Below are 12,706 nucleotides of genomic sequence, written 5' to 3'. Positions count from 1 at the left end.
GAAAAGCATGCTTTAGGTAGGTTTAACTTTAAAGAGGCAATTACACTGTCGTCGCACGGCTGGTTCTCTACTAAGCAGACACACGTGACCCGATTGGTTAGCCATCGAGTTTATACAAGTAAACATGTCGTCTCCGAAGAAGAAGAAAAAAAGTTACTTTCGCGTACCGCCGGAAATGTCGTTTCTGTGCTCGGCCTGCGAGAGTGACTCTGGCAGGTTCGTCGACCTGCGCTTTCTGCCGATTTGCGCAGACTGAAGTCGACGAAATAATTACGCGAACGAATATCATACGATTCTTGTCCAAGAAAAAAATAGATGACATTTCAGAAATAAAGTTTGTGCTATTTTTGTAATAAATAAATCGAACAATTATTTGTGTATTAATATATTGAGACTGTTTTCACATAGAAATAATTAAAAATCTATTTTTTTCGTTAATTATTATTTTTAATCTTCTTAAAAGAAATTATTTTCTTAACAGAAATTTCTTCCAACTCTAAGTCTTGCGTTCAAAGCGAGAAGCAGTTTGCAGTACAAGCGATTTTCAACCGAACCGCATGCATATTTTGCGAGCAGCGCTTCAAGCTGATGCGTAAAACTTGTTGATACCGTAAGATAAACAACAAATGCGAGATTAATGGACTAATCGAGTCACTCGATCGAGTCTCGCTTCGGCTGCCTGTCAATGCGAAGTGCTTCTCAACAAGAAAAGAAGAAGCTGAAGGAGCGAGAGAACCGTAAAATCGATTATGCAACCATCTTATTTATAGGCGCTATATTACATGCATTATTTTCAGTCTTTTTTTATCACGACATACTACGCGTTTTTAAAAAAAAATATCCGATATACAATATATCTTTATCTACGGAGAGTATAATATTAATCGAAAATTTGATAGAAAAACGTGTGATAAGAAAATATTCATATAACAATAATTGAAAAAAATTCCAGAGACTTAGGAAAATATCCGCGAAAAATTTACGGAACGCCACACAAGGTTCCACGACGAGGAAAACGCAAAATCCACCCTCCTCTTTCCTTCTCTCGCTCCTGGCCCTTTCTCTTCCCGCCCTCGACCCCCTCACGCGTCGCACGGACCGTGGCGTACGTGGGCGCATCTGCATAATCATACGTAAATTGCACGAGACATTGCGCGCGGTAATATATTGCGGCCGGTCGACGCGACGCGACGCGACGTACGGCGTTCATATGCGGAGGATATGCGCACGGCTCGGTGCACGGATCGGTCGGCGCAATATGCGTACGTGCGTGCGTGCGTGCGTGCGTGTGTATGCCGCGCAACGGTGCACCGTTGCAATCGGTTAATTTAGTTAGTGGATGTGGAAGGATACGAGAGAACGCCACGCGAGAGCGCTAATTATACGATCGAAACTAGTAACGATAGTATCATCAAGTTTGAGATTGATCCTTTTATCTTTGCACTTACGTGACATGAGATTGATCCTTTTATCTTTGCACTTACGTGACATATATTTGCGTAATTTATTAACATTTGTATTGTGAGTTTAGTTTCTAATATTTGGGAAGTATATCGATACAGAAAAATGTATCAAAATTTTGGTATATACTACACTTTTATGCGAATGTAGTATCAATAGTATATATTATAATGTTATTTTAATATTAATAAGTAATAATAATATTATAATTATTTTTATACATATTATAATAATGTTGTAATAAAGGGAGAAATGTTATACAATTTTCCTCATTTCCGTATTTTCTTATTTATAAAAAAATCATTTATCACAAACATCAGATATACTTGCATCCACCATAGTTCCTTAATTCCTAATAGATTTTGATAATAATTCCATTGTCTCATTCATTATTACATTTTTTAGGGAAGAAAATGCTAAATTTCAGCAACATATGATAGCATCGTATTTCAAATACTTGATCATGATAGATGCAGATCAACTGTATCATGTAAACCTCGATAAAGCCTACGATATTTAGCGGATTAGATGCGTGTTGTGACAATAAATTATTTATATTTATTATGGAGTTTAATCGCCAAAATTACTTATAGAATGTGTCTAGGAACTCGACGGTGTCTTATTTTCCCATGATTAGCATCTCATTTCTCAAAAGTGTACTCTTAATAGTGTGAATTCGAACTATTATTAAAACTATTATTAAAACTATTATTAAAACTCAGAAACTGTGGAACTGGATGTAAATAAATCTAAAGTTCATTTGAGACTTCTAACACTTGAAATGTTACACTTTAGATTAGCTTCATACACGTGACATTTTAATTATAATAAGTACTTATAAGCACTTATAAGTATTGTCAAGTATTAATGTCATGAGTATTTATATTTTATATTTATTTTATTATTGCGCTATGAAGATCCATTTTCACGCGATAAATTCATGATTATGTTACAATTATTTGATATCATTGAATCATTACTTGAATATTTATTAAATATATCTAAAATTTTATTAAATATATCTAAAATACTAATTGAATTTCTTTTTAATCTCATCATTAGCGAAGGAAGATAGGAAGGAGAAGCTGTTGAAATCTCTTTGATTTCCATTGATCGGACTCTCTCTCTCTCTCTCTCTCTCTCTCTCTCTCTCTCTCTCGCATGTACGCGAGAAGACGAGTACCAGATGACGCAAATTGCAGGATAACATGGCAACGAGAATCTCTTGCGTAGTGAATTTTGCCAGTGAAGCATGAACGCAACTTGGCATGAGTAGCAGTCTCGAGAATTATCTACCAATTATATTAGATTTTTATATCACTGGCGTTTAAATCGTTCAGATGAGAACTCTCGAAAATTCTATATATTTTAAAGTTCACAAATAATTTATTCTACCCTCAAATATGAATACGTGTAAAATAAATTTATATTTTTAAAATCAAACATCGCTTGACTTATAACAATACAATATTATAGAATATATTTCATTGAATTTAGAATATATAATTAGATAAATATATATTTATCTAATGTATTTTAATTACGATTGCGAGAAAGTATCTGAATGTCAAACATATATATGTGTAAAATCTCATAATTAAATGAAATAATATATTATATATTAAATAATATATTAAATAATATATTAAAAATATTAAATTTCGATAAATTTATATCGACATGCATAAATAAAATAGCTATAACATACATGCAATCGCACTGATTATTCCTGTCATTAATACAAATGCATCTCTCTTTCTCTCTCTAATTTATTTAATAAAATAAAAATTTCAACGGTAAAATTTATATTTGTGGTCCGTGTTCCTTTTTCAACAAGCCGTCCAATTAACGATAAATTTACGATACTGCCGGAACTTCATTCCGTTTAAAAAGCGAGGCAATCGATGACGCTCATGCTATAAATCGAGAAAAAAGATGTTTTCGGTAGAGACGTAACCGGCTAGCAGATAAATATTTTATTACTCAAACGATTTATTACATTTTGCCGGGACGCACCGAGGCGGGAACGGAAAAATTCTCGTTACACTAGAAAATGAAATAACTGACTCGCGTAATTAAATGTTGATTCGGCAGCCCGTGACCGTTCATTTAGCAAATTCGACTGGAATTTTTCTCTCTATGTAGAAATTGAAAAATATTTTTTCTTTTTTTTTGTCGAGTCAATATCGTAAGAGCATTTCTACCGACAACTGATATTTTTTTAATGATATGAAAAGGGATAGTAGTTTTTCATGCACTAAAAAACACAATATTTGGATAATTCCGACAATCTAGAAAAACAACTACAATAATATTTATTCGGAAATGATTGAAACTGATCTCCTTCTAAAATTTAAAAAATAATTATATAAATAAATGTAATAAAATTTATTAAATCTATTATAAATTTTCAGAAAGTAAACGATTAAAAATAAATTTACAAAAAGCACAGCCATTTCCTGATTTCAAAATTTTAAAAATGATATTATCTAAATAAATATAATATAATAAAAATAAATTTTTTAAAATAAATATTAAATATTAAATTTTTTAAAATAAATATTAAATTTGCAGGAAATGATTAAAAATGGATTTGTATAATCTTGTATTTTCATTCGTGTACATACTGTCTTTTTAAAACGCTCGGAAAATCATTATCGCTTTTAAAATTTTGAAACTAATTTGTTTGTACATAAAAAATGGCTTAAGCGTTTTAATTACATTATCCAAATTAAATGTATCGATGATCGCATAAAATAACCGCTTAGTGTCATGAAAAGATAAAGTGCAAAATGTACGAAAATAGCGTATGTCCTGCGAGTATGAGCGAAACGATCCACATTTACCTGCGTCAATGCACGCGCGTTACTCACGGCCCATAAGTGCACCCACGTTTGTCGCAGCGTCCGTAAATGCGTGTGCGCAAACGCGTGTAAACACACCGCGATCGCACGCACGCGGATCGTTTGAATAATGTGACGTGCAATTACCGGCAACGCGACCGAACGGGACGGTGTGATTCGTTTTTCCTTCCTGTATATCATTCGCGGTTATTTAAGCTCCGTGTGATAACATCCGCATTTACTTTGTGCACGTGTAACTAAATTACGGGCGGAATTATTCGTCGAAACGGATAAAGAGATAAAATATATAACGGTGAATAAATTATTTAATCGTGGTACATTTACATCTATATGTATATGTATGTACAAATGTATTACGATCATAGTTGTATAATTACATTAAATACCATTTAAACAAGTTACTACCAAGAGAATTGATTTTAATTAATTTGATTATCAATAATTTTTATATCTGTATTAAATTTTAATATTTATATTTAATATCTATATTTTTTTATCCTTTTTCTCGCCTATTCTTTTTTATTTAAAGAATATTAAGAATTCTACTTTATTAAACGATTCATTAATACTTTAATGCGGCGCTTCATTATACATGTACGATAAATTTGAATTTTGTGCCAAGGTCAGTCCTCGAATAGTAGAAGAAGATATATCCGATTTAATATCCGATTTAAAATGTGAGGAATACCAAATTTTATTTTAACTCTTCTATTAGTTCTTTTAGTAGAAATCAAGGATAATTTATTAACTTCTATATCCCTCTATTTTTTTATTCTTTCAAAAATATATAAAAAATCAAATATATAAGCCATTCTAAAAATTATTAAATTAATCAAGAAATAAGTGGACAATGACTCCGACAAAGTTTCAATACCTAGAGACTAGTCGCTACTTCGGCTGAACGGAAGCGATAAATTAGCCAGAGGACACACAGAGATCTTCTATTAATATTCCAGATTTCCCCACTTTCTCTATCCGTTTGTCTCACTCGTCTCCAGTTATATCGTGCGAATTTGTCGAGTGTCCATTAAATCTGGACGAAACTCCTTGTTTTCGTATACGTCATTTTCGATAAGTGAAAGGAAGAGATTTCCTTCTCATGGGTAATTCCAGATCGGAGTGAGATAGTAGTATATATATAGTTACTATATCATTTATTTGGAAACTATTTTCAAAGTATATCATTTTATTATAACTATAATTGTTTGAAGGAAACAAAAAATATTTTAAACTGTATATTGCGTTGTTATTAATAAATTTATAAAAATCACATTTAAAAACAGATGTCCTATTTCTTATTTTCGAGTTTGAATTATGGACACACTAACTAAAAGGCTCAAAATGTTTTTAAACTTTTTTTTCTTTATTTTATACATTGTTGTATTTTGTTTATTTTAAACATTGGATTTTTCTTCGTTGTATATGATATAGATATATAGACATATTAAGATATATATACCTCAGAATAAAATAAATACGAAAAAAATTATTTATAATCAACTAATTGAAATAAGATTGTGATCTGAAATTATAATCTTTTTCACGTAGATTTTTGACATTTTTAATACACAAGATATTGAATATCAAATCTCTCATTAAGATTAAATCGCACATAATAAAGTTTTAAGCATCTACTTAATTGTATTATAAAAACGCAATTATACGCGTATCTAGCAAGTATTGTGACCTGTGATCCGAAAGAAAATGAATGTGCGTTTTTTCTAAAAACAAACTCCACCATATCTCTTACCGGGGATTAGACAAACGCGATAAATGCACGCGAGCGAGATAGTTAATTGCGCGGCGCAAGTGTTAGATTCGCAAAGACCATTCGGAATTTAACGTTCCATCGTCGGATACGCGATGTGCGTGAAGATTGTGCGATATTAATTACACCGATCTTCGACCGTGCATGTAGCTGTCAAATTCTTTTCGTGCTTAAACACATATACGCGTGTGCGCATTATTTCCTCGCACTCAAGCATACGGAATGGTAAATAAATATCGTGTATACAACGCGGAAATAATCGATGCACGCGAGATGCCCGCGAAATACGCGCTATTATCGCATTCGGATCTCAGGAACGGTCTGTGTACGGAAATTAATGGAAGTACTACGGACTTGCAATTGTCTCACAAGAAGCGTTAAAATAACTTTATTCAAAGGAACTTGGCAATTTTTCTCACATTACATACGAGCTGGAAACCAATTCCATAACTGTTTTTCTTATTTCAAGAAATAAAAAAACACGAAAGTATTTAATTAATTAAAAATCAATTATTTAATCCCAATATTTTTTCGCGTTTGATGAAAATCTAGAATCACAAATATATATGTCATATTAAAACAATGAACATAAATAATATATGTATATAAATAGTATATGTAAATCTTATTGTCAATTATTTTTATTACTGATTTACATTTTTAATTTAATAAATCAAAATTAATAATTAAAAAATTAACATTAATTTTAATTATTAATAGTTAATAAATTATTAATTTTATTTATAAATATTAATTATTTAAAATGGCAAAATATAAAAACATGTTGAATAAGATTCTTTCGTAAGAAACTTTTAACTAAAATAAAAAAACACGAATAATTAAGGATTTATAAATCTAACTTGAAATAAAATTTAATTTTAGATTCAATTGATAATAATGAGATATATATATGTGATTTAAGATCTTTATGTTAGAGATCCTCAAAATTTACAAGCTTTAGACATCGAAAAATCATCATCTGTCCCTATCGGCTCGTCCATTTGTGCTTTAAGACATGGACAGACTGCGCCGGGACACGCTAATATCGCAGATGCACGAGATGGAGGTTCTTAGTCACCGCGGGACATTATGGTAATGCACGCGTGGTTGCGCAACACGGTAATGCGGTTACGATTCATTAAGCCGCGCTCACAGGTGGTGGCGACGAAGGCAAGCTGAGAGGAAAAAGCGCGGCTCTTGTCCGACACGGAATCCGTCGAGCGAAACGACGAAGCTGTTTCTCTCTCTTTCTCCCTTTCTTTCTCTTCCTCTCTCTTCGTGGCAGTTCTTCCGACAGGATAATTCGTCCTTTTCCTTTCTAGCGCATCGAGTTAAGCTCGAATCTCGAGCAAACCGTCTCCCGGGGAAATGCGCGCGATTCGCAATGCATCGCGTTGGCAACGTAACGCAATGATTCATACGCGGAAAGAGATCCGCCTCGTTGGAGCGAAGCGCGAGAAAGGCTATCGGTACAGAAATCCCGACAGGAATTTACGCCATGTGCGTCTGGCGAAGAACTGTCCGTCTGCGAAGGTATCTACTCGTTTGTTCAGTACAGTGTTGAGTCATTAAAAGACAGATTTTTCGCATTTTTATTATAGAAAGGAGAGTCATTCTCATCATTTCTCGAGCCTTAGACGATCATCGGACTGACATCTGGCAAGCTTCAATGCCAAATGACAATTTCTAAAAGACAAACAAGGCTTCACCAGACTCATCGTAATAAAAGCGGTTCTGCATTTTTCTTATAATAATCCAACACTATATTTTAATATTGCGGTTGTTCGCGACGAGAGCTAAGATAAATTATAATGCACGATACTGAGATGCAATGCGCAAAACAAAAGTTTATCGAAAATGATTCATATTTTCCTCACGTCATCGAAGAAAATTATATATATATATATATATATATATATATATATATAAAATTAATATGTTAACTGATAATCTATTCAAATGATAGTACCTATTCAAATAATAATGACAAAATTTTAGAAATGTTTTGTTGATAATTTTAAAACTGAACTTTAACTTCAATTTTGATTAATATGCGAAAAATTAAATGTGCGACAACAAAATAATTACTTCTAGATAAATTTCTCGTTAAGGAATCATTTATTTCAAACTCATTCAAGAATATACCGTTGAAGGATTGTTCTGACGTATTCGATGAAATATTATAAAATAAAGATGAGATTGTTTTACTATTGGACGCTGGGAAAAACACACGAACGCAACTTTGATGAGACGTTGATTCATCGTCTACAATAAGGAAGTAAATCGCGCGATTCTCGCATAGAAGGATCTCCTACTCATCGCGAAACCGCTAAAACCGCAAAACAGAGGGTAATGGCGCTTGTCTGAGGGGCAAGACAATCAAGGACATTGCTAATTTCAAGTAAATACATCATTGATTAACTTTCTTTATGATTAAATGAATAAATTTCACATTTCATTATATATATATATATATATATATATATATATATATATAATTTGTATTTAATCATAAAGTTAATCAATAGTTTATTGGTCTGAAATATATTTTTTATCATTTTTTCACATTTATAAATTTCAAGCAACTTGTATATCTTATAATTAATATATTATATTATGTAATAAAATATTAAACTGTGCCAGTAAATAAATAAATCGATCAATAATAATACATCGATAATAAATAATATTCTAAACTTCATAGATGTTGATAACAATAAACCGTAAACAATTATACATATTCTAAGATTAAAACATATTAAATTTGTCTATTTAAACCTGCCTATCAATTTCGAGGTAGTGGATTTATATAAAAAATTAATAGAAAAATATATAAGATTATGGGTTTACATTCTCATTAATTTCCTTTTTAATTTTTCTTTAATATAACTACATAAAAATAAATTATAAATTGAGGCAATTTATGAAATAAACTAATATAAATTATTTTATTGCTGCAGCTGTCATAATCATTATAATTTTCGTAAAAATCCACATATCTCAAAATTCTATAAAATATGTCAAAATTATATCAGAAACAATCCAACTCACCGGTACGATGCGCAACGGCGGAGTTGTAGTGTACACAACGTTGATCTGCAAAATACAAGTATATCCAAGTTATATATATAAAGCGCAAAGTTAAAACAATTAACATTTCAAAAAATAATTATATTATGCAATTGAATTTTTCGCTTTGTCCTTTAAACATATATTTAATTAAAAAAATTATAATGCTTGAAAAAATTCTTTCTATCTTAACTTTTATATAAAATATATAAGAAGTACAAAATTTACTTCTTTTATAATTTATCTAATTATAAATTTCTCTTAAACAATGTTAAAATAATATATCTTTATAAAAAAATATTAATTATTATAAATATCTCATCAAGCGTTTAAAGTTCTTTTCTTTAATAAAATTTAAGCTTTGAATATGCATTACATAATAATATAAAATATATTATTATCGCAGAGATAAAAAAGCAATCAATTTCACAAAAAGAACAAACAATAAACAAGTTATAAACTATACTGCTTACTCCATAATTGCCGTCATCCGATGTCTTCCCTTTCTCCTCGCTTCATCTTTTGTCGTTCGTTCATGGCACTTTTTCAACACTTCACTCGCAAAAACACATTATATGCATGCGCGCACTAACCAACAGAATACGACGATCACGCGATTACTTTGTATTGTACTCTCAATGTTAATCGCACACGACACACACTTTATATTACGACGAGAATAAATACGCGAAAATTACGTCACACGAAATTACATGATACGAAAATTGTGCGACTAGTTCAGGCTCCAACTCGTTACATCTATCATTAAGATTAGGACGGGCTCATATTTTAGATAACTGTTCTCTCGATTAATAAATGAGAATTAATTAAAGCTAAATGTCCGAATGTAGTCCGAGAATACTTTATCGAACTTTGTCATTTACATGAAAAATTATGATTGAATAAAACTCGGGAAATATGCGTTTTGACAAATTACGATATACAAATGCCAATTTTAAAATATGTAAATAATATAAATTAAAATACGGAATTAATGACGACTACGCTTATATTAATTAAATGCATCGCGTCATTGTTCGATTCGTGTTCGCATAACTTTATTAATTTCCTCGAAAAATTCAAGAATGACATTGACGATCTCACTCTAATACCGCGAAATATATTATGCGAGTTGAGTTAATAAATGATTAATAAAGATGTAAATATCATCCGAAAATATACAATCAGAATTCGGAGTATTATATATGTAATAATTATATTAATAATAAACAATTTGTACGCATATCAATATATACGTATATCAGTATTGTTATTTTTTATTATTTAAATTATTTGATTTTATGACTTGTCTTATTTTGATTTAAGATTCGAAAATGAGCAAATTAAACTATCGAAACATTCAAAGTGCGATACGCGATACATGCCCAGTGTCTAATAAGAGAGAAATAAAACAATAATTTATTTGTTATTCTCTATCAACACGCTCTTGAAGCGTTAATCGCGAGAATTAATTAATCGCGCAAGGCTAATAATCTTCAATTAATCATAAAGAACGATCGCGATTTGCTAGTATTCTTCGTGATCGCGTATTTCAAAAGATAATACGATAATAGCACGAGCGGTTGACGCTGCTGCCTACCGGCCCGAGTCTCGGTACACGACTAACTACAAGGATACGGCATGTAAATAATAGAGCGCTACACCACGCTATTGTTTACATGCCGCAAGAAACACTGAATACCGTGTGGAAATTTATACACACACATTTTTTGCCACGTACAACATAATATTATACCTAACGTGTTACTTGGTTATTATATTTAACATGCTATAAAATAAATTCAAAATATCGTTAAATAATTTTGAATTTTAAATTAATTATTAATAAATGTATCATATGATATTTTTCGATACTTTAGTCATTAATTTTATGATTCATATATTACTATGCAATATCCGAAAATTCTTTATTTGTAATTTAGCCAAATTTTTTTGGATTGAAAGCAATAGACGAATTGCAAAATCGAATGACCGAATTTTAAAGTGTGAAACTTTAATATATAAAATAAACTTTAATGTATAAATTTTAATATATGAAACTTTATTACATAAACCAGTTACTTATAATTAAATTTCCTGAAATACGCGATCGCGATAGATACTAAAAGATGACTTGCAATTAATTCTATAATATATTATAATTAGCTTATAATTGGCTATCATCTCGTATGATTAAATAATTTTCACACTTAATAATTCATAAGTGTGTAAAGAAGAGATATAATTTTATATTATTTATTTCCTTCTAATATTTAAAATGATAATTATTTCTTTATTGCTTAAAATATATTTCGCATCGTGCTATGATATATTTTCGCTGATTTAAATATAATTTGCTCATTTCCGGATCGCGAAAACAGAGTAATAAAATACACATATCAACGAACCGAATGATTCAAATGACAGGAAGTCATGATATTGTCTACCGTTTATTAATATTACAATTATTTTGAACTGCATCACTGTAATATTAAATTTTAATTGTATATTTTCGGATGATATGATATTATATCTTAATTAATCATTAATTAAACTCGCTTAATATTGTACAATTTAAGAATGCTGTTATTGTGTCATTCTTGAATTTTTCGGTATTTAATAATGTATTACTATAAACGAGATAAATGAAATTCTGGCGATATCAGAACGCGATAATTAATTAATAATAAGTACGATAATTTATTTTTCTATTTATATAAATTTGACATTTCTACATCGTTGTAATTTATCAAAACTGTATATTTCATAAGATATTCATTCAAAGTTAATAGATTATGCGAATAATAGATTGTGCGAGTAATTGATAAACTTAATTATTTTTGAATATTGCAATCCGCGAGTATTTATTTACTTGTATTATAATACGAGATAGTAATATTGTCCTAAAATACGAACCTGTATTATTTGCTAACAACAGAGATACCATTGACAAGTTGAAGCGTGAATTTGGTTGCACAATTTTCGAGTACCGAATGAATTGTAGCTTCGTATGATGCGTAGTTTCATGTGTCGCGTTATTGTTCCAATACGATATATCAAAATGTGTGTCGCACGCGTTTAACATACAAAACAAAGTGCGGCGTGGTTCTCGTATTCTATTGTTTAATATGTGCATAATCGTAATTAATCGTGTTTTCGCAAATGACTGAGTAAATGTGTGAGTGCTATGAAGAAGCGAAGAAGAATGAAAAAGAGAGAAGAAGATAATCTGAAAGCATCGAGCGATGATGGAACAATGGAATAAGTAATTGATAATTAACTTATTATTAGTTACTTTTGTAAAGTTAATTATAATAATTGCTCGTTTATCTCGTTGCAGTAATTCATTTTGCATTATATAATATGCATATAAAATATTTTATTTTCTAAAATATATTTACAAAACATTTATTAAAATATCAATAATAATTTATGTATATAAATGTATATATATAAATTTGCATACAAAAAGATATAAATTATTTCAACATTGTTTAAAAGATTTATCATTATTTAGATAAAATTTATTAATAAATTTTTATTT

General features: G+C 30.2%; 1 protein-coding gene across 11 annotated transcripts in view; it reads right to left on the bottom strand.

Moving 5' to 3' along the window:
- The window catches only part of LOC105257292 (protein scalloped), a 154,393-nt gene that overhangs the window by 68,029 nt on the left and 73,658 nt on the right, over positions 1 to 12,706 (bottom strand). For 7 of the 11 annotated variants that reach the window (XM_025413826.1, XM_011267822.3, XM_011267823.3 and 4 more), the window contains one exon: positions 9,145 to 9,189. The exons of the other annotated variants lie outside the window; for them this stretch is intronic. In XM_025413826.1, coding sequence (XP_025269611.1) covers positions 9,145 to 9,189 — 45 coding nt within the window. The remainder of the gene's footprint in view (positions 1 to 9,144; positions 9,190 to 12,706) is intronic. 11 annotated transcript variants of the gene reach the window in all.

Source organism: Camponotus floridanus, unplaced genomic scaffold, assembly GCF_003227725.1.
Source record: "Camponotus floridanus strain SB8 unplaced genomic scaffold, Cflo_v7.5 scaffold70, whole genome shotgun sequence".
Taxonomy (NCBI): domain Eukaryota; kingdom Metazoa; phylum Arthropoda; class Insecta; order Hymenoptera; family Formicidae; genus Camponotus; species Camponotus floridanus.
This window is presented reverse-complemented; position numbering and strand designations above follow the sequence as displayed.